General features: G+C 41.0%; 1 protein-coding gene across 6 annotated transcripts; it reads left to right on the plus strand.

Moving 5' to 3' along the window:
* Positions 1-7087: 7087 nt before the first annotated feature.
* Positions 7088-22686, plus strand: LOC148026025 (Chaperone DnaJ-domain superfamily protein). Of its 6 annotated transcripts, none has more exons than XM_087693259.1 (6): positions 7088-7241; positions 7383-7731; positions 20709-21644; positions 21753-21838; positions 21920-22045; positions 22286-22686. In XM_087693259.1, exons 3-6 carry the CDS (start codon positions 20748-20750, stop codon positions 22431-22433), a joined length of 1257 nt encoding a protein of 418 aa, XP_087549385.1. In that variant the 5' UTR covers positions 7088-7241; positions 7383-7731; positions 20709-20747; the 3' UTR covers positions 22434-22686. The 6 variants fall into 6 exon arrangements, with proteins under 6 accessions (XP_087549385.1, XP_087549383.1, XP_087549387.1 ...); XM_087693257.1 differs by having other exon boundaries at positions 20754-21644; XM_087693258.1 differs by having other exon boundaries at positions 7113-7251; positions 20754-21644.
* The last annotated feature ends 1346 nt before the right edge of the window (positions 22687-24032 follow it).

Below are 24032 nucleotides of genomic sequence, written 5' to 3' on the forward strand. Positions count from 1 at the left end.
TATATGGCCTCATGATTTATATTCATGATTTAGATGTATGCTCCTTGCATGCCAAGCTCTCAACTTCCACCATTGTCGTGCTCTACTCCAAGACACCAATAGGATATATACAAATAAAAGGGGACAACAAGCTTCTCCTTTATGGTTTGCCAATCTCTCACTCTCTTGTATACTCAAAAACAAATACGGATGCTTCAAGAAGCCAATGATATGTAGAAGAGAAAATGAAAAAGACAAGAAGGAGATGAATTACATGCAAAATAATGATTTACTTTCCAAGTCACACAAACATAGAGAAAAAGCAAAAGGAGAATAAAGCTTGTAGTTACAAATTTACATGCAGAAGAATGAGTCTATCTATTCATTTTACAAATTATGAGGGTTTCTCAAGTGGGTAGCCTCAAACCTTGGCCTCCTTTCTATGTGTGCTCACTTCTTTTACATGCATATGACTCTATTAGCAGAGGAATTGCTTGTTGCATCTTGACTCAACTTTTCTACCTAGCCCTATGTGTTTTGGAGGGATCCTCTATTTAGGAAACAAGAGGCTCAACCATTTTGGCTAGCTCAACTTTTTTATATATTACTACAGGTTTTCTCAAAATACTTGAAAATTACAAGAGAAGGAAAGAGAACACAAGACAATGAATCAATTGCAAAAGACGAAAGTGTTTAAGAAACAACCACAAATCATAACATTAACTTAAAATAATTATATGCAAAACTCACAAATTAAGAAAAATAGTATGATGGCTATTGGAAATGGTTGTGGGACTTTCCCTATACATGTTTATTATGGCTCCAAATGTGTTTTGTGCTGTGGGTGTGTGCATATCTTTGTATCATGAGGAGGATACAAAATAAAGAAGCTATCCAAAAGAGAGTGCTTCTCCTCTATATGATCATGATTATGTTGAAGAAAGAAGATGACTTGCTAAGAATAAAGATGCATAGATAGCTTTAGTAAAATATTCCAAAATAATGTGGCCTAAATATTCTAATGCAACCTTGCAACATGCCATATCACTACTATAAACATCGTTTGAAAATCACATCACAAAATATTTGAAAACTAAAGACAAGGAAAGACAAAACAAGACAATTAATTGAATGCACAAGATGGAAGTATATGAAAAACAACCACAAATCATAATATAGAATAATTCAAATTAATCATATGCAATACTCATAAAATTGAGAAGAAAGCTATGATAGGTGTTGAATATAGGTGTGGGACTTCCCCCATGTGTAATTGTTATGGCCCCACATATATATTATGTTGTGGAAGTGTGCGTATCTTTGTATTATGAGGAGGACGATAGAAAATAGAGAAGCCAAAAGAGAGTGCTTCTCCTCTACATGAACATGATTATATTGAAGATGTTGAGATTTGCCATCACATCCATGCTACCTCTTTGTAAGAGCAGATGGGCTAAGGACATGCAGGCTACAGGAATCCCATAGGCATAAAGGGAAAGACTGCAACTCTATTTAACATTGTACTTGCTTGTCATTTTCATATATGATGAATGCAATATCATGATGCTTTCCCATTTCACTTAGTGTCTTGGTCATTATTAGTCTTATACACAAGATTGTGTTTATGAGTCCAAGTCTCAATCTTGGAACCTAATTCACTTGTGTAACAAGTCAAGTCTTTGTCTATGTCATCATGAGCTTAATCTTCATCTTCCATCCACCATAGCTCCTACTGCCATGCTCTAGATCTCACGTCTTTTGACATGGTATCATAGCTTAGCTGAGCATGATACTGCCTCTCTGGTCTCTTCTCACCTTTGATCATCTCTGCCCAGCTCACATCTAGCTCAAGACTTCATTTTCAACTTCATCTTCATCTTAACTTTGTTTGACATAGCCAGACAAGACCTGTTGTGCTTAAGCTTTCATATCTCCCACATCAGAGCATATCTCCTCAAGGTTTCTTCTGTGGAGTTTTTCCTTGAATTGCAAAATTCCCATCACCTCATATCTCAACATTGCTTACCACATAGCTCAGCATTGCCTCTTTTCAAAGTCGCTACCATAACTGTGTCTGTGGACAACATCACCTACCTAACTTGGAGGAGTTGAATCTCCACATACAGGTCGTATCTCTCCAAGCTCTCTTCTGGAGAAACATTCCTTGACTCTAGGCGCTTCTCTGTATCACAAAAGAGTTGAACATTATCCACTCTGTGATGTAGCATTACGTTTTTCCCTTATCACTGTCAGAAATGCGCCAATTCTGGTCATACTGTCGATTCCCCTTCTACGCACCACAATATTGACCACAATCATAGGGCAAAGAAAGCCCATAAAGTAGGCTTACTTTATCGGCAAAGAAAGCCCATAAAGTAGGCTTACTTCTCTCACAAAAGGTCTCCTAGAAATACCTCTTGTATGAGCTTCACCAACTGAATACTCAATCACCCAAGTCTCAAGCTCATTTTCCACTACATTTCCTTAGCTCAATCTTTGTATTGCCACTCAAAAATCTGCTACAACACTCAAGATTCCAGCAAAGCACCCATTCAAATCACAAGGGAAGAAAGAAATCAAGCTGCTTAAGCCAAGCAAAGAGCCAACTCAACAAGAGGATGAGCATCAACACCAAGCTCATCAAGATAGTATCTCTTGATACTAAGTTAGTGCTTCTTGGCACTTGTGCTCTTTAGCACATTCAAGATTAACTCTTTGCTAGTCATTTGGAGCTGATATCCTATCATGGGAATGTCAAATAAGACAATTTTTATATGGCTACTTCCAACAAAGAGTAACATTACTCTTATTATGCATTTCAAGCACGAAATAGAAGATGTGCTTGTCTTACTTACAAGGAATGATGGAGTTATGAGCATGCTATCACTATTTGAAGAAATGGCTTCTACCTTGGAGATAGTACAAGATCTTGAAGACATTTCCACAGCCTCAAACATAATGATATCTTTGCTTGAGGGGGACATGGACATGAAGACTAATGCAACTAATGCAAGCAAAGTCAATGAAGAAGAAGACCAAGAGGACCTAGAAGAAGAGGACCAAAAGAGCAAAGTGAAGAACAAGTACAATATCAAAAAGAGCAAGCTAGACCACATCGACAAGAATACCTGCAATGAATTAAAGATCTATGTCAAAAGAAATACTAAAAGGGCCTGATGGTCCTTGACCCAAAATTTTACTAGATTTCTTTCAATCTTGTAATGTCTAAGGCCCAAATGTCTTTATCATAAGCTTGTAAACTCCTCATGTAGCCTTGTACTACAGCCTATGTACACTTTGTGAGGCCCCTGTTAGAGCCTCTAGATGTCCACCATGTTTGTGGTACCCACACTTAGCCTTTTCTATGACACCCTCTAGTGTTTTGCCATGTTTGCCCACACTTTATAGGTGTTGCTTTCACTAAAGCCTCTACACATTTTGAACTTCTAGTTGTGATTGAGGAGGGGTGTTGAGATTTGCAATCACATCCATGCTGCCTCTTTGTAACAGCAGATGGGCTAAGGACATGGCATAGAGGGAAAGATTGTCACCTACCCAACTCTATTTAACATTGTACTTGCTTGTCATTTTCATATATGATGAATGCAATATCATGATGCTTTCCCATTTCAGTTAGTGTCTTGGTCATTGTCAGTCTTATACACAAGTTTGTGTTTATGAGTCCAAGTCTCAATCTTGGAACCTAATTCACTTGTGTAACAAGTCAAGTCTTTGTCTATGTTATCATGAGCTTAATCTTCATCTTCCATCCACCATAGCTCCTGCCATGCTCTAGATCCCCCATCTTTTGACAGAAGAAAGAAGGTGGCTTGCTGAGAGTAGAGATGCATTGACACCTTTTGTTTTAAAAAAGATGTACTCACTTTGCACACAATTGAGAGATATTCATGTTTGAGGATGCTCGCTTTAAAAACTAAAGAATAAATTACAAGTTGTAATGATATTCTACAACCTGCTAATGCCAACTAATGCAATTCTCTCTCATAAAATGCTCTAAAATAATGTGGCCTCACAATAGGGATCCTGCAAAAAAGTTGGTGCGATTGATTTTATCAATGACAATAGCAGCTTACAATTCGTGTGTGTGAGGGTCTTAATAAATCTTGAGCAATTGGTATATTGCTCGAAGTGGTGAAACCCTTATGTGATAACTTGGCCAGAATGTATAATAAGCACAAATGCTCCCCCTCAACGTATTTGGAACGCATATAAGATTGGAGTGCAAGGAAGCAAGGACAAGGGCATGCATGTCTTGGCTAAGAAAAGGTCCTAATAGGAGGGAGTGATTGACTACTAGTATGTTATCTAAATACTGTTGGATATGCATTGTCAAATTATTACATCTTGAAAGGTAAGAAATCTATGCAAAATTATTTGTTGAAGCTCAAAGAAGATGTTATGATGTTTATACAAAACAAGGCTTGGATGATAGGTCAATTGTTCAAAGCATGGATAGAGCATTTCAATGTGGCTATCCCACCTCGTCTTCTCCTTCTTGACATGCGCTCATCATGGATGGACATGGTAGCCCCACAAGGCTTGAAGTTATGAAAAAGCCAAAAAACATTGGTATAGATATTTTGTCACTCTTCTAGCCCACATGTCTCATAAGCTCCAACCTTTGGATATTTTAGTATTCAATCCCTTCAAGTCATATTATGCAAATGAGAGAGAATTGTGGTAGCTTTGGACATGCTCCAATTAGGCATCAAAGGGGGAGCTTGTTGGTGTTGCTCAAGGGCACTAGCAATTGCATGCATCAAATCCAACATAAAAGTTAGATTTTGTGTTGCTAGAATATGACCCTTAAATCATCACAAGTATGAGGATCTACCAAGCAACAACATGGACAAGCATGAGGTGATTGTAGATTTGGAGGGACCAAATGTGGGTGAGAATACAATAGTCCAAGCTCCATTTGACCATAGTTAAGTGCCCAACATCCCCATGCTTGAGGATTTGGCTATTGACTTGCTTTGCCTCCATTGACAATGCAAAATCTGAGCATAATTATAAAATCCAGTTTTCTTGAGCTTGAGTGCCAAGGGAGGAGATCATCATCAATTGAGTTAATGGGAAGGCCTTTATAGACTATTCTTACTCACTTGTGCTTATTTTGGATCAATACATTGAATCTACCAAGGAATGGAAGGCAAATAATCTAGAATTGGAACACCCAAAGGGGGAAAGATGGATCGAGAGGCTACAAAACAACCAAGCAATGATGGTTGCTACTAAAGCTAAGAGGAGGAAATGAGAAGATGAAAAGCAAGCAAGGAAAGACAAGAAGCAATGGGAGACACATCTCATAGAATAAAAAAAGCACACAAGGCATTCCTTTGGGAGGTGTTAATGGTTGGACATTTCATGCTTGCAAGCCCTAGATGTTTCTATTGAAGCATCTTGATCGAGGAGGGTAGCACGACTCCATGCAATGAGGTAGACAAGGCACACTAATGTAACGATATGATGCATGTGAACTAGCACTTATATTTATTATTCTTAATTACTATGGTCAAGATGCCTATCCCAATCATGTTTAATAAGAGGATTAGTCCACCACACTTAGCCAGCATTGTTTTGCATATGAGTTGTTGCTACTGCTATTACATTAGTAAGAACAATCGTCTTGTCTTGTGTTGCAAATGCAAGCCTATTAAGGCCCTATCATTATTGTAGCTATAATTTGTCATCTTATAATCTATTAAAAATATCAAGGGCACCATAATATTGACACTTGAAAATGGTATAGCAAGTTGATTAATCTCAAAATGTTCCCTTTCAAACGGTCCATGATTTCCTATCTTCTTTTATGCTCTCTTGCAAAATCTCTATTAGGTATGATTTATCCGTCCATTGGCCTAAAAGTACTTGTAATTCCAAAACTTGTAGGAGCAGGAGTTCTACTCATGGATTGCATGTTGCTCTCCAAAGTAGCCCTTACATTGGTCTTGCACCTCTCATAAAAGAATTGCCTTGGAATAACACCACCTTGCCTTCCCAACCCCAGTATGGGTGGTCGACTTCTGATTTCGTGCTACAATTTGCATGTCTTCCTAGGAATTGAAGATTAATTCTAGGTTTGCCAAGACTCTCTCTAATTTAGTAGACCCCTAAATATATTTTCATTGCTTAGAACTCAAATATGAACTCGAGGGCCATTGAAGAGTTTACCTTGAAGGTTGTCTTTTGCACAAGTGCCTCATATGCATTCGTGAATTGAACAAAGCAATAATGGTGATTTGGAAGAATCTTGATGTATTCTACTTCACCAAATAATATGAAAGCTCATTGCAAACCTTCATCATCCACCCATAGAGACGATGGGAAACTAATCCTTAAAGTTTCATTAGTCTCTTCTTCCTGCTTTCCTTTTCCATCAAATAGCTCCAATGTATAGGCTTCCATTGTTATATTCCAATGCATTATAGATAAACATATTCTTTGACAACAAATCAAAATGCAAATGGTCAAAAACCAAGAAAGCATGCTAACCACCAATTACTACATACACCTATTCCTTGAAACTCACTCTAAGCTATAAACACATCAAATATATAAGTCCTTACAATAAGGCATAGGTTTATTTCTTTGATTTCAATGTGCTTGGTGAGGGTGGATATGGGGTTGTGTTATAGGGTTAGTTACTTGAGGGTACATGCATAATTGTGAAAAACTTGTGATGGGTCGTTGAGGTGAATAAAACCAAAAATTTTGTCAAAGCCATGACCATGGAGACATCAAGCTTTCTATGTCATTGAGTTGTTGCCATGGACAATGATAGCACCAATGTAGAGGGGCGAGAGGGGATGTGCATGATGACGTTTGACAGGTGGAGGGATGCAACACATCCGCCTTAGGTCTCTTATTGGTCTGTAGAACCCCACCTATTGTTGATCTGCATGTAGGCCTTTCAACTACAATGACAGAGGCTTCCATACTCTAATAACACTCTATTGACAATGGATGAATGCCATGCTGATAGTTTACATGGACTCCGTAGTCCTATAATTGGGGGTGGGGGTCAAAAAATACACACTAACTTTGATTAAAATGTTATATTATGATTATATTTAATTCGGGATATGTCCCATAATGTGTGCTTTTGCTCCGCCTGCCTCATTGCCTATATTTAACTATCTTCTGTCTGCCCCAATTTCAGTGTTGTTGATCAATAATCTGGAATGGATACGTTTGGGATTGTGCTCGTTGGGGGAGCGATGATCGGTTGCTGTTTGCTTGTAGGTTGATGTAATTGTCTTCTCAATTCCACGGTTTAATTAGTTCTCGCACATCAGAGAACGATAAGCTTGCTTAGAAAATGCATAATTTTTGGCTTCTGCTCATTGGGACAGTGACGGTCGATCGCTGTTTCGTTGCAGGTTGACGGGTAGCAGAGACATTATTTGATCCCGTGGTCATTGGTGCAAACGATTATACTCCCAGGCAGCTAACTCAGAGATGATGAGCCGATTCGTCCCCGTGTCTTTTGCAAAACAAGTTAGAATGCGGGCTCCAAATCTGCATGGCAAGTTTTGCTCGGCAGCAAACTTGGGCATTCAAGGCTCTGCAAATCTTTATGAAATACTGGGTGTTCCAACTACGTGTCCTGAATCAAGCATCAGGGAAGCATTCCGAAAATTAGCCAAAGCAACACATCCTGATATGATGTCTGGGAGTGGAAAGGCACCTGACACAGCACAATTTATTGTCATTTTGTCTGCATATCAGGTACATGTGGTAAATAGTTGATTTTTCTTGTATCACCATTGCATCCTTTCTGTTAAATCATTCCAACAGTTGCAAGCATATGTCAGACAGTGGTCCCAATGCATGGAATTCTGCAACAACAGTTATAAGGCTTGAGGATGCAATATTGGTCCACCTTACTCACTGCACTTGCCTTGTTATGGGCAGCTGATTTGTGCAGATGCAGGTGCCCTAGAATCTACTTATGGATAGTGCTTAGTGACCTTGAAGCAATTACTTTGGCACAGTTCAAAGATCCAGACTGTTTGGAGAGGAGTGTGCAGTTAATGTTTATTGTCAGGCTGAGCTGAGTTTTGGAAATTGGAGTGTAAGCTGTGGCTATGGTGGATGAAAAACAGGGCAAGAGTGAGCAAACACGTTCAAAGACCAATATTGAGCCTCCTAAAGACCTATGGTTGTATCTAGCTATGAAGATATGCTAGGGTCTGCGTTGACAAAACACAAAATGTATGAACACAACTAAAACACAAAATGTACGAACACAACTAAAACACAATAACTCAGACAATAACGGAATAAACACAAACCCTAAATGCAAAAGGCAAAACACAAAACTCAAAGCGCAAACAAAAATAGAGAAGAAAGAGAACTCTAAAGCAAATGAATCAATGCTGTAAATGAAGGAAAGAATGTACAAGATGCTCAAGGATAGAGCTGTCCAACAAACTGTGGCTTTTGTGAGAGTGGGCTAAGGGAGGTGTTGATCTGTGTCATCCACTGGAGATGAATCACAAGTGCAGTGACCACCAGTTGGAGCAGAGAATGATGAAGAAAAGTGCTGAAAACACAAAATGACTGTTGAAGATAATGAAAGTTGATCATCGGCAAGAGTGGAAGACTGGGCGACCACGTAGACCATGTAGCAGTAGTCATTGGGGGTTGGATAGCTGGTGGAAGAGGGTTGATGGTGGCTAAAACATGCAAGACGAGGATAGGGTTGAATGGTGGGCAGTCTGTCTATTTAGAGATGTAGAAGGATCCTCCCAAATTAGGGTTTTGCATGTGGGATACAAAAGCTCTCTAGAACCGCTCCCTGTTTAATGGTACTTTTGGTAATTTGTTGTTTTGGGGCTATTTTAAAGAGCTAATCAATATGCAATGAATTATTAGCTCAACATCCCCTCTTAGGCCCAAAGTTGGAATCAAGAAGGGACCAGAAGAAAAGCTTAAGCTCAATTTTATCCCAAGGTGCCCCACCCCAAAGCAACTAGGGCATTTGTCAAAGGTTGCATTTCAGTTACCTAGTGGTCTACCAAGACTATAGAGACGATGGTTATCTTACCAAGGGAGTCCAAGTAGTCACTAGTGAACTTTTTTATATTGGGTGAGAATGGATATGGTTTGCGACCTTTCAAGTAACTGTATCCCAATGGAAAAATGAAAAGGGATGGTTAGATCCAACGCATCACAAAATGAACAAGCTAACCCAACCACTCAAGGGTGTCAATGATGAGGGAGAGGGTAATGAAGGATGGTGAGGTGGTGAGAAGGTGGTAAAGAAACATCGGTGGAGACAACTCAGGATCTGCTCAGGGATGCTTTGCACAATGAGATGCTTAGAGTAATGCTACATGATGAGGATGTGTATGCAAGAGGTGCCACTTGGACAGTGTCCCTTGTGGAGAAATTGTTCACTTGTCCAAGTGCCCTTTACAAAGATGATGAAATCATGCAATGCCATCCAACAGGGGAGAAAGGTTGATGTTGAAGACAAGCGTTGAATCTTGTAGAATACCAAGAAAGGGTAGAAACCCTCTCTTAGTCTTGGATGTGGATGCCAAAGGAGGAAGAGGAGCCTGATGTCAATCTTTGTGTGGTACTATGAACCATGATGATAAAGACGAGGATGAAGAAGTTTGACTGGAAGAGCAAGGTAGAAGTCACCGTCATGATAGCATCAAAAGAGATGTTGCATGATCCACCTCAAGAGGGGAGGTTTCCCTGCTAGTAGAAGAGCAAATCTTTTAGGAAGATAAAACCATGGAAGGAACAGTGGGCATCCCATGTCTCTAGCCTAGGTATAGCCAATGCAAACTTGTATGTTAGCCCTATGCTGAAATATAAAATCTTGTAAAAGAGATTTGAATTTGCAAAGTAGAGGTCAGTAGTGAGATGCTTCAAAGCAAAACAAAATAAAAAATAAGAGCTAAATGAAAAACAATGCAATGAGTATGTATGAGTGATTGCAATGGAAGACTAAAGAAGAAAAAACTAAGGATGTGGCCATTATCATATTCTTCCGTTAATAGATTTATGCCAATGGTATGCATGATGAGGTGGGGAAGTGTGTCTATGGTGGGGTGCAAGAGGAGACCTCGGAATGGATGCAAATACTTTGACATAGAAACACAAATAACAATCGTACGACAAAGCACAGACTGATAAAAGAACACGATCAGGGTTAGGGTAACTCAGAGACAATAAACACAGAAAATAAATGAAGTGATATAACTGTTGAATTTACAATGCTCATGCAGCAAACACACTATGCAGTGAATGAATTTTGAACCTCGAACTCTTGTATCTCAAGGATCAGGGCAGGGGTAATGATCTGGAGAGTGTGTTGTACTCTGAACGGATCTCGAATCGCATCAAGGCAGCCTTCGGATGTCGAACACCAGCAAACGCAGCAGTGAGGGGTTGGATCTGATTTAGAGAGCAGTGAGGAGAGAGAGAGACTAAAAACGCAGGCTGTAGGAGAGAGAGACTAAATATGCAAGCAGGACAGCTTGCAGGAGACAGAGAACTGCCAAACACAAGCAGAACAACCTGTAGGAGTTGGGCGACAGCTGGGGAGAAGAGAGAAAACTGCCAAACGACAGCTGCAGCAACTGGGCGACAGCCTTTTGGAAGCAAACACAGGGGTGTGATGACATGGCAGGCTGTACAGCAACAGGTTTGCGCAAAATAGCAGTTGCTTGGCTGGGATCAGCTCCAAACTATGTGTAGAAGGCTGGAAATGAGGTGCCAACTGATGTAGACAGCAATAGATAGCTTCGATTGAAATGTCCTCCACGTACAGGGTGTGGGAGGCAAGCTGAAACACCTGAAATTTGCAAAAACAGGATTGTTTCTTGAATGGAGGGCATCATACATATTTATAGAAAGTTTGGGCCCTCCTAGGTGAGTTTGTGCTTATGGGACACAGAAACTCCTAGGATCACGTTTCTTTTAAATAAACTAGGTTTCTGCATTAATTAAGCAAGTTTTGGGGCTGTTTAAGTAAAGCTAATGCATGTTTAGCTCAACACCCCCTCTCAGGCCCAACAACGGTGCCATGAAAAAGATATTTTATCCCAAAGGTGTCCCATCCCAAAGCAGCCAAAGCATCGGACCAAAGGGTGTGCGCCAGTTGCCCAGTGGCTTACTAAGACTATAGAGGCGATGGTTATCTTACCAAGGGAGCCCAAGTGATCACCCTAGAGAGGACAGGGCATCGGACAAAGGGTGCATGTTGGCTGCCCAATGGTCTACTAAGCCCTATAAAGGCGGATGGAATCAACTATGGCTTTATTTTTTTTAATTTGATAGATTTAGCATTAAGTGATGGTTGCAAATCAATTTTTATCCTAGTGAGTATCCGTGCCCCAAACGGGAGAATGATAAAGGATGGTTAGACCCAAGACCTTCAGTGTAAGACAATGAATCAATTGGAATTCAGTTATTGGTAATTAATTTATTCCAATGAGCTTGAAAACTAGGGTCTATAAGAAGCAAACAAGACAAGCAAAATAAGCAAGCAAGCTAAGGAAAAATTGCCTTGGAGATTGCCATGGGTAATGCCACGAATATGGTGGATCCAGAGTCGACCACTCCAAAAGACCGAAAAGGGATAAATGCGCATAGATGCATGTTTACATGAATAGAATGCCAATGCATGGGGTAATGCAATGGGTGATGCAAGATGTCATGCTCACGCAAGATGCAATGTAACGGTGTCACTTGGACAGTGTCCTCGTAGGGGAATTGTTCACTTGCCCAAGTTTCCTTTTATAATCATATCGTCTTGATAGGGCGAATGAAGTTATAAATGTCCATAATACAATAAATGAATGAATGTCTAAAAAACTATAAGTGTCATCATGGTCACTATCAAGACTAGAAGCCGCCCCCTCTCAAACTGGAAGGGAAAGCAAGAGGGAAGCACCTTCTCCCGGTCAAGCCAAAGAAGTAGGGGAGGGTGTACCCAAACCGATCCTGGGTAAGAGGTATTGAAGAACAGGCCGGTTGATTGCTTTGGTCAAAATATATGCAAAATTTTCGCATATAGGCACAAACTCTAGGCGAATGGTACCTAACTCAACTTGCTCTCTAGAAAAATGAAAGGGGACTCCCACATGCCGCGTATGTGGTATAATGATCGGATTGCCCGCAAGGGCAATGGTACTTTGGTTGTCGTAGTAGACAACGGTGGGAGAGTCGCATGGGAAATGAAGTGCCACCAGTAAACTCCTCAGGTAGATGGTCTCATTGGTGCCATCGTAAGAGAGCGCGGTACTCAGTCTCAGCCGTGGAAGCCGCCACCATCTCTTGCTTACGGCTTGACTAGGAAATGGGAGCCGTGCCCAAGGTAAAGAGGTAGCTGCCATGAGAACACCGGGTGTCGGGATCTCATGCCCAATCAGAATCAGTGTACCCTTGCAAACATAAACGAGAACCATATGTCAGGCTATAAGAATAAGTACGACGTAAATAACGGAACACGAAGACATGCAATCCAATGTGACATCCTAGGTGCTGTGAAATATTGAGTAAGCTAGCTAAATCTGGCCTAGTGTGAATTAACCAAAGAAGTTTTCCTACAATAGAGCGATAGGTATGTGCATCGAAGGGCTGTCCTAGGGTATCCTTCAACAAGTGGACAATAGGATCAAGAGGCGTGGCCACTGGCCGTGTCTGATCCGAAGTGTGATGTTCCACTAGCATGAAGTGCATACTTCTGTTGTGACACAGAAATGCATTCCTCAGAAATGAACTAGCTCCATCCCCAAAAAATAAGACAACAAACCAAGGTCTGTCATCTTAAAAGTAGCACTAAGCTTTGCCTTGATGTCTGTTAGGGCAACAGAATTTGAGCCGGTGATGAGTAAGTCGTCAACGTATAGCAGGATATAGCTGATCCCCTCCGCAGTAGATTGAACATATAAGTTCGGGTCATAAGGGGCAGAATGGTATCCATGAGTCTGTAATAACTCATCCATCCTATGGAACCGAGATCACGATGCTTGCTTCAACCCGTAAAGAGCTTTCTGCAAGCAGAATACCTTATCCCTTGGGTTCCTTGAAGGAATGCCCGGTGGCTGCTCCACATAGACTTCCTCCTTCAAATAACCATTCAGGAAGGCACTCTTGACATCCATCTAATATATCGGCCAACCGTGCTGAGAGGCTAGCGCGAGAAGCAACCTGAAAGATATCAACCGTGCAGTAGGAGCAAAGGTCTCTTCATAATCAATGTCATACTTCTCTTAAAACCCTTGCACAAGGCGAGCCTTGTACTTATCTAAGGTCCCATCAGCTTTTAGCTTGGTCCTGAAAATCCACTTTGTCCCGATGACTTTCTTGTGGCTTGGACGATCCACCAATGTCCAAGTCTTATTATGGTCAATACTCTCTAGCTCCTTCTCGATGGCCTCTCGTCATTGAGGGTGCTGAAGAGCCTTCTGCCATGTATCCGGCTCAGAATGCGCTATATAATCGGCTATAAACAGTGATGCAAATGAAGCTTGAGGAGCAAACCGGGCAGATCTTCTAGGTCTCGCGGGAGTGGAATTCAGTGGTAGGATCCTCGAATCCCGCATGGTCTGCTGGTATCAGCAAGGTAACGGGTCTCACGGAGGGGGCCTTGGAGATGATGAATTTGTAGGAATGTTAGGAGCGAGAAGTAGACCAAGTTTAGGAGGCACGATCTCCGATGATGTGGAAGGATGAATTGGATCGGTATCATGTGCAAAGGATTGCACGATATCCCTCTCGTAAAAAACGACGTCCCTCCTAACGATCACCTTATTTGTCCGAGGATCGAACAAATGATAGGCTTTCGCTTCAGAGGAATATCCGATAAAAATAAGAAGATCAGCTCGTGGAGTGAGCTTTCCTATTTTATCATTAGGCGTGTGTGTGTAGGTACGCCATCTGAAGACTTTGAAGTGGGAAATGATAGGCCGAGAGCCAAAAAATGCCTCATACGTGGTCTTTTGAAGAAGAGCCGCAGTCGAGCCGCAGATGAGGATGTACACCAAAGTGTTAATAGCCTCAACCGAAAGGTGCTCAGGAAGCTCTGCTGCGAACAACATAGAGCATGCCTTTTCCATGACTGTCCAGTTCCTACGCTCTACGACTCCATTCTGAGAGGGGGAGTCAGTAGAGGTGAGCTGGCGAGAGATGCCATTCTTTAGTAGAAACTTGGAAAACTCGTGGGAGATAAACTCACCACCGCTATCACTCCTCATGCAACCAAAATGACGACCAGTCTGGTGCAACACCCAAGCAGAAAAATACGTGAAAGCATCTGACTTATGCTTGAGGAAGTACACCCACATATACTAGAATGATCATCCACTATCCAAGAAGTACAGTGTGCCATTTAAGGCGGCAGTGGATATTGGTCCACAAAGATCAACATGAATCAATCTAAGAGGCTCCTCAGCACGATGTGTGAACTGCTCAAGGAACGAGGTATGGTGTTGCTTTCCGAGCTGACAATCTTTATAGACATCGCGAGCTAGTTTTAGACGCGGAAGGCCCTCAACTAGTTGACGGCGGGATAACTCATAAAGAGAGTCATAACCAAGATGCCCTAAGCGAAAGTGCCAAAAAAGCTCATTGTTTGTAGGCTCCCGAGATGTGGCTAATGCCTGGAAGCTATTGGCTCGGTCAGAAAGTGTCATGTGGTAAAGGCCATTAGGCTGTGCCTCACCGCGAGCAATAACTAAACCAGTTTGAGAGTCAAGGAGCTCGACTGTGGTCATTGTAAAGAAAACTACTCGCCCCAACCGGCAAAGCTGCTGAACAGATAACAAGTTCACTCCAAGCTGGGGAACATGGTATACATTGTCCAACGAAGCCAGATCCGGACCCTTGTCAGTGGCAAAACGGACGCTACCTTGAGCTTGAATCTTGACCGAGGAGTTGTTTCCTACGCGGATCCGCCCGGTTGCAATGGCTCAGGTATGGAAAATGTCCTCTATAGGAATCATGTGATAGGTAGGTCCATTGTCCACGATCCAAACAGGAGCTGAAGTGCACGAGTGGGCCTCTGTGGTAACCTCGTCGGGAGGCAACTCACAGATGTGGATGAGACTCGCATTTGATGTCTCTATGGAGACGATGTGGCCTCTACAAATTGGTTAGACAATCCCTCCGGAGTTGAGAATGTTGTCGACTGAGATGGTTGAGCGGTGGCAGTATGAGTTTGACCTTTAAACTGCCCCTTGCCATCACCTTGCCTCCCCTGCTAGGGGTCACTCGATTGAGGGGCGGGGTTCTAAGACTTAGATCTGGGTGCTATACCTCTGGCCTTTGAGCGACACTCATGGTCAAAAGGACCAGCCTTTTGACAATGTTGACAATACCTATTCTTTTTAGGTACATTTTGCCACCCTTGTTTGAGTTGTGACAGGGGGTTTCCTTGTGATTCCCCAGATTGATTTTGTTTTTGATTTTGAGTGGAGGTTTGATTTTGTTTGCCATTCCCTTGTTGACCCTTGTGAGAATGTGCAAGAAGAGCCCCCTCTGAGGAAGAGTTAATATGAAATTGATCGAACAACTGCGTGTAATGCAACAGCTGGCACTCCACAAAATTGAAGTATTTCTTGGGATGTTTGTTAAAAAACAATGTGACTTGATTGTCAGAGGACTTGGGAGTCCTTGTAGTAGAGAATTCAACAAGAAGTCGTCGATACTCAGCCAACTTGACTTTCAAGTTATCCCGGTCAGTGATTCTAAAGAGTTGAAGCCTTCCATGAGCGTACAATCTCGTATGGAACAACTGTGGAATCGGGTTGGGGTTCCAACCCCTGCATGAGATGCCATAGGTTCTAGGAGTCAAGGACATGTCTCATCAAGTTCGACCAAGTGGTAAAGTTTGACCCGTTAAAACGAGTCTTATCATTGAAAGTATGCTTGACAGAAGATGAGGTGGAAGCATAAGGTGTCGGGAAAGTCGGATAGGATGGAAGTGGAGGGTAAGTGGTGGGTATGTCTGATAGGAAGAATGAGGGGGAAAGGATGGGTAGGCAGAAATAGGCTGGGAGTGTCTAGCGAGTGCCAATTGATACAGAGGTACTGGAACATGAATGTTTCCATAAGGTGCCAATGAAGGTGGAGGCATTGGGACACGAAAGCCCTGTCCAAAGCTTGGCTGGGGCATAGCAACATGACTAGGAGGTCCACTAGATAATGCTATAGAGGCAAGCAGTGGTACCAATTGATCCACACTTGGGAGAGACTAGGGTAGATACCCAGGCTGCAATGATCTCGAAAGTATGTGAGAAGCAGGTGGAACACCACTTGACTGAGGAAAGGATGAGGTCCTAAAGGCGGTGTCTATGTTTCCATAACCCCTTGGTGTGGTGTGATATGCAATATGAGGTGTTTGATAGGGGAATGTAAATGGTGTAAAAGAAAGTGGAGAAGCAACGGAAGAATGTGGTGGGATGGGTGGGTTTTGAATTTGTGGTGTGAAAGGTGCAGATGCATTTTGTTCATTTTTACCATTTAATGATTGAAAATGAAATGATGATGATGATGATGCACCATGCAATGTAGAAATAGGAACACCAAATTCATTTTGATTTTGAGAAGTAAACTATAAAGAAGAAAGGTTAGAAAAAGAGGTACTTGACTTTTTCTTATAATCCCCATGACGTGTGTAAATATACAAGAATTGGTCCTCAAAAGAACCTTTTCCGTAGTCAACTTATTGTACTCTATCTTCCTCATGATTTCTACCAGTATATTGCAAAGCAGAAGAGGTAAAAAACGAAGGAACAAAAGATGAATCTAAAGTACATTGCACCGGAGTGGACAGAAGAGGATGAAAGTATGGAACATACTTCGGATCTCTTTCTCCATGTCACAACTCTATAGAAACAGAATTTGTATCCTTTTTCATTAATTTGTCTATATAATGATTTATTAAATTTGTTTCCTTTGCACTAATTAGATATAAAGAAAAGTGCATTGGAGCTAGCCACTGATGAGTGGTCACATGTTATGGTGGACTCACGCGGTGGGTTAGAGAAAAGATAGTTCACACTTCCACCTATATGGCCCAATTGGGTGCCTGTGACCAGAACTCACGAATATCAGGGTTAGACTCGCATACAGAAAGGATTGATGCCTTGAATTGTGGGCTAGATCCGCCAGAACAGACAGTTACAATCAACAAGATGGCATGATCATGAAATGCTTGTACAATGTGTATGTATGGGCTGAAAGCTTGAAATGCACATTTCTTTGCATAGGAAAGTCACATGAAGATTTTGATACCGTTTTTGCGATGTACACGGAAAAAGCTTTCATATGACACCCATATTGGGGGGGTCCCTAAATTTTAGGAGCCTCGAATTAGCCTAAAAATGCTAGTCCTAAAAAATAGGGATGTCATTCTAAATATAGTAAATTCTGTACTCTGACTGTGCTTACTAAATTTGGTTGTTTCTATTCTTGACAGTATTCAGCCCAAAAAGGAAGGCCATAGAGAAGAGACAAGTGTCAAGACACTTGTCACACAAGTTTCCAAGTGTCCCACCACTTGTCACATCTCATGACATGTGGCTGGACACTTGTCTTGTGCTACTCCACTTTCCCCTTTTGTACTAGCTCTTCCCTCTCCTATAAATAAGAGCTCGTTTTTCTTCATTCAACATTATTTTTCTTTGCTGTAAACTCATGTACAACACCCACAAATAGCCAGAAACTGGCCCGATCTAATGATCATGGCCAATATAAAGGATCTCGTAAACCTAAGAGCTCTGTCACATGAAGAGTTGGTATTTTTCAAAGAGTTTATCCTCATGATCCCACGAGGCCTTAACTAAATTTAAGTTATCATCAAAAGCCGAGCTGTGAGTTTCTTACCCCCAAGAAATTCCAAGCTATTCAATGTGCCTTTTTGAACCAGTCAGTCAAGCCTTCTGAGCAATAGACATCTGACAATGACAAAAAGTAATGGAGCCATTGAACAACCCTACTTAAGAAAGCGTCTAAGAGCAAAGAATTGGATAAAGAGCCCTTAAGATAAATTCGTTCTTCAAACATTGGTAAAAAAAAATCTTCACCATTTTGACAAATTTAGGTTTGAAACAATCTAAAGCTTCCATAATAATAATGATGAATTCCCATGACACTCTGTCATATGCCTTCTCAAATTCCATGTTCAACAAAACTGACTTTTGACTATAAGTGAGCACCCAATCAATATCTGCAATTAAATTCAATATCAAATCTTGTATTCTTCCCACAAATCAGTTCTTATCATTGCATAATAGATAATGCACGTGTGTTTGTACATCTTTGCATGATCTTGTGAGAATGAGAATTACTTCTCCTCACTCTTAGGTTGATTGTAATTGAGCTCTTCCCTAAGGGACTTGGGTTGAGCAGAAATACATTCCTTCGGGGGGAGGGGGGGTTCTGCCCATCTTCAACCCTCAATCTTGTCTCCATTACTTTTACATTTTCATGGCTGTAATTTTGTGAGTTTATTTTCATTTTCAGCTTTAAGTGTTCATTCTCTTTTATATTAAATCTCGAAAACAAGCGAATATCATAATTCTTAAGCATACTACGTTGTTCGGGGCGTTTACACTCCAACAGGGGGGTCCATCCCTGAGGGAAGCCTTGACGGCCCTGCAATATCATCAGATTTATGTGCAACATCTGAAGAGAGAAATTCATGCATACCTTCATTGAGTAGCTTCTCCTGAAGGGCAATCATTTGATCAAGAATTAATTAATGAATTTAAATCTTTTGTTAAAACAAAACGCAATCCTAGAGAGTTTTTGTGTCCTACATGCAAACCCTATTTTGGGAGGCACCAAACTTTCTATAAACAGATAGGCTGCTCTCCATTCAACTCAATCTTGTTTTTGCAACTTGCAGGTGCCAAAGCTCCACACCCTGTATGTGGAGGATATCTCAGCCAGAGCTATCCTAGACTATTGTGCACCATTGGTGCATGCTCTCCAGCCATCTCTTGCTATTGGTGATTGTTTTCAGCCCTGATTACACTATTGTCCATCAGGCGACTATTACTGCCATCACTTTCCAGTTGCTGTCTACCATTTTGGTGCTGATCAGGCTGCACTTTCAGCTCAGTTGGGCTGACATTAGCACTTGACGACTTGTTTCCTGGTTGTGTTCACACTTTCTTGTTGCCGTTTTGACTAGATTTGCTGTTGCCCAACTCTAGATAGCCCCAAAATTTGTGTTTTGCAGTTTTTGAACTCTGCCAGGCTGCCACATCGTCCTTCAGGCTCGCATTTGCTTTTTTCTGTTTTGTCTTTTGCTTGTTTGTCAGCTACCGCCAAACATCTTCGGAGGCTGCCTTGTTGTGTTTTGGGATCTGTCAAAGTACGATATACTCTCCAGCTCATATTCTTTGCCTTGATCCTTGAGACACTGGAGTTCGGGGGTTAGTATTCATTCACTGCTTGGTGTGTTTGTTGCCTTGAGCATTGTGTTCTATTCATATATCATACGTTCCATCATTCACTATGTTCATTGTCTCTAAGTTATTGTAACCCTAACTGTCTTCTAGTATTAGTTTGTGCTTTGTCGTACAATTGTATTTGAGTTTTTGTGTTAGGGCATGTTTTTACATGGTATCATAGCTAGGCACTCTCTAGAGAAACCTAGACCTTGATTTAAAAGCTCTTCTTAGAAGCTAGGTACTATAGTAGGACAGATGACTTTGAACACTTCTACACCTACTCAATCCCCAAAGGAGCCTATGCTGAGAACTGAGCAGGAATGGCATCCACTACCAACTCCGCAAGGTTCTAACACAGCCAAAGATCCTTTTGATTATGTTGGGACATACATCACTATTCCATCATAGATGAGGAGCTGTAGCCGATCTTGGTTCATAGATCCAAGAAGTCTGAAGAGCTACGTTGACAAGTCTTTACACAAAAGCTGCATGAAGAAGGTATACTTGATTCTTTCTTGTGAGACGTAGTGCACAAGTTTGATGATGTTGCAAGGTTGTTGTGACACCTCCATTAGGGATGAGTCCCCTTTCTTGGAGAGAGAGTTCAACCTTGAAGAAAGAAATCAGTTTTTAAAAATTGTATAATAAATATATCCATATGATGCTTGTGTGCATGCGTACATCCTTTGCATGATCTTGTGAGAGTGAGAAATACTTTTGACTCTAAGGTTGATCGTTTTTGGGCTCATCCCTAAAAGGGACTTGGGTTGAGCAGAAATACATTCCTTGGGGGGGAGCGGTTTGCATATCTTCAGCTCTCAACTTGTTTCAATCTCTTTCATGTGTCCATGGCTATGATTTTGCATATTCAGTTCAAAGTGTATGCTCTTTCTATTTTCTTGAAGTTTTAAGTCTCAGAAATAAGCAGATATTATAATCCTAAAGCATGCTATGTTGTATGGGGCATTTATAGACATTTATAGACAGATCTGCTAACCATTGCTTTGTGGACAAAGACAATTTGAATAGGAACAAATATGAAATGAAAGTAGGAGTACCGTAAGCAGCAACTAGCATCAAGTGTTGAAACGTGTGGCAATTACACACAGAGTCTAACTAGAATTCTGGTTGAGTGGTAAAGTTGTATAGAGTGCGAGTTCATATTTTGACCCATGCAAACATCTTGATGTTCCATTCAGTGGTGGATAATTGCAGAGTGGCATGCATTTACTAGTAGTTGCTTCGTGTTTTCTTGATGTTCTTTTATTTCTCAAACTACAGGAAAGGTTTGTGTGGTTGTGATTTCCGGGCCATTCACACATGCAGATTCTCTCAAATCCAACAAAGCGAGCCCAGTATGATGCATATCTCCAGGATTTATTGGAGTCCCAGCCACGACCACAGGGTTCTGAAAAGAAGGGTAGTCCTATATTTGATCAGAGCCTGGAAACTCAAGATGAGGATGTTGTTGAATGGTTAAGGTGGTATAGGAACATGGTTAGCACTATGGTTCATCAGCATGAAATAGGAATTGGCCAGGGCTGGAAAGAAGAATTCAAAGGGAGTTTGCAAGAAGCTCTGAGGAGGGCTTACTTTGGTCCATACCTTGGTGAGATGCATGCGCTTCCTAATTGCTTTGAGGCAGAAGAAAGGGGTGAAATGACAGAGAAAGATATACTGCAGTTGGTCTCTGGTCGCACTATGATTGGTGCAGTGCGACAGATGGATGGCCCAGAGTTTTTAAGAGAGTACAACAGAAAATTCATCCCACAAACACAAGATTTTGGCATGACCTGCCACAGTAACTATTCATTGCCTCATACAGATGCTAGCAAAACTGTAAATTCATCGACATTTGAAAATCACACAAAGACCACGTTTCCATGTTCACATGACTCTAATGAAATGGCTTTTGTGGATTTGGAGCTCTACTTGCTTGGTAACCTGGTTGCAAGAGCCACTCGGACACAATTCAAGCCAAGTGAAGCATCTCTATTGCAATTTGGGAAAACTGACAAGATTACAGTGCATCTTTGTCGCAATTGGGTTTCAAGATACCATACATGCAGTGGAAATTTTGATTCAGGTCAAAATTGTCAAGACGAGCTTTTAGGAACTATAATTGGCCTCAACACCATTGATTTTGGTGGCAAGAGCTTGGTTTACTCTCCCAGTGGTGATCACACACACGTAGTTTGGCAATTCAGGACACCAATGGTAGGAACTATTCCTAATTCAGAAGGCTTTTTTCTTGGTGAAATATTTCCAATATAGAACTAGAGCTAGCCTCTGATTAAAAATTGTAAAGTTTGGGTCCATATATAGGTAAAACATATGCACTGGTTTAAAGTGGATGGTCAAAAGATGAGATGCGAGTGCAGGTCTACTCGTGCACGACTTCCATCAAGCAAGTAGGTATATTGATCAAACTTTTTTCTAGGAACTTTTCCGTTATCTTCTTAATCAGTGGCTTGTGACAAAATTGGAATCAGGTTCTGGCTTTTCAAGCCACGTTGTGATAATCACAATGTTGGAGGCTGGTACATTGAAACACTATGGCACAAGTTCTCAGTACATCCAGGAGCATCAGCTGACTGGGCAGGCAGGCATTTTGGTTTGTAAGTATATATTCCATGAGACATGACTATACTGCATCTGTGCCCCTAGGAAGCCATGCAGTCTGAATATGCTTCATTTGCAATCCTTGGAAGTATAAGAGGATAGGCATTAGTGTGCAGGTTACTTAAGCACTTGTTGTAGGTCTGATGAGAACTTTATTCTGTTAGAGGGCATGAATGAATGCAATTGATGCATCACGAAATGGCATTAATTTCTGACACTTCTACATTTTGTGACAGGCTTCACCCCGCCATGTACATACTCGGTGCGGCTTACAAGACTCTTGATACTGAGGCAATTAAAAAACAGAAAAGGTCAAAGTGGTCCATAATCGCCTCTAGGGTTTTAGACTGGTGGAATAAGAGAGAGTTTTTTTCAAGACCTTAAAACTTGTGATGCGGTCTTTGATGATGTGAAGTCTGGCTTGATTGGCCAAGCTGGATTGAGACTGTGATGGCATAAGATTGCTTAAAGGCTCTGGTTCTACAAGAGCAGCATAAAAAATAGGATTTGTGTGTCTGAAGTCTGACTAAATTCAAATCCAATCACTTTTTAGTGATATCCATTCAGATATTTTCATGGTAGACCTGAGACTGGATATAACTGTTATCTAATCTGTATTTGCTCTGCAATGTTATCCTATTCTTGTGGTAAAATTCTTCTGGTCTTGAGCTGTGCATTTCAGTCCAGAAAATTTAAGAAAAGCCTTCCTCATCTTTCCTTCCTTGAACACACTGCTGCTTTGATGCAGCTGTCTGCTGTGATTAAGGGAATAACTTCTTCCCTCCCGGAGGTTTAATAACATGTTGATTGTTATCTAGAAAAATGTAAGAAACCAACACGTACTGTTTTCAAAATGTATGCATACAGAGGACAGGTCAGGCAAATAGTAATGGAAATCAATGAAAGTTCTAACTTTATGTTTCGAGATTTTAAACAAAAGCCTCAAAATTTGATTGCGACTGCCAGCTGTTGCTTCAAAGAGGTGGACAACCCAAGCCTCAAGGTGCAATCTCCTAAATGTAGATGCCAAAGGAGGAATGACTTTTATTCAAAAAAAAATTTAAATCCGAGTACATTGGGTCCCATAAGGTCACTTTTTATTTTAAAATATACAAGTCTCTTTTCATTCAAAACTTTGTTAAATCCGAGTACATTGGGTTCTGTAAAGTCACTTTTAATTTCAAAATACACAAGCCTCTCAAGGTGGTCTAGGGTGGATGGGGTAGAGAGGCCATAATGGGGGATGTGTTGCCACTTAGGGTCGCTCGCCTACATCGTGAAAAACAAGCAATGGGCACCCTAGGTGAGTATAAATTAATGCTGAAGCTCCTAATGCGCTTGGAAGTTGCCTTGTAGCTAATCCCAATGGTTGCAACGTGAATGAATAATGGATGTCCTAAGCTCGCCAAGGTTGTGTAGACTAAGATGGTCTCGCCACATTGAAGATCTACTGGTATTATGCCTTGTAGATGTGCCACCTTGTGAAGCTCCCAATGATCTCCCAAACCTTTGATCACAATGCTATTAGCACCAATATGTTATCAAATTTCGAAAGTGATGTGTTAATATACTTAAAGTTGCTAGAACCCCCTTTTCTCCTTTAAGAGGTTTTTTTTGCTCGGCCTTGTATATATATCTATTCAAATTTAGGGCATACTAGCTTGCAAATCTTCTTTATTGATATTTCTCAATGCACTTTGTATTGTCCTCTCTCAACCTTCTCCAAGTTGTGTATGTATATTCTTGCAAACCTAAATCCAAAAATTGGTGTTAGAGTGAGCTTCAATCTCTTGGGTAGAGTTATCAACACCCTTAATGTGTGATTTTTCTTGATTGGGATGAGATTTTTGGTTTGGGCTCTTTTCTGCCTTGACTTACGTTATTGTCAGTGTTGTAAGCTATTTTGTACTTTTGTCATTTGGTATCAACTTTTTGTATCTACTCTTTGTTTGGTGATGAAAGAAAATTTGAATGCTTTGTCAT

This window comes from Lygodium microphyllum, chromosome 14 (genome assembly GCF_053477565.2).
Source record: "Lygodium microphyllum isolate KBCC chromosome 14, Lygodium_microphyllum_v1.1.10, whole genome shotgun sequence".
Taxonomy (NCBI): domain Eukaryota; kingdom Viridiplantae; phylum Streptophyta; class Polypodiopsida; order Schizaeales; family Lygodiaceae; genus Lygodium; species Lygodium microphyllum.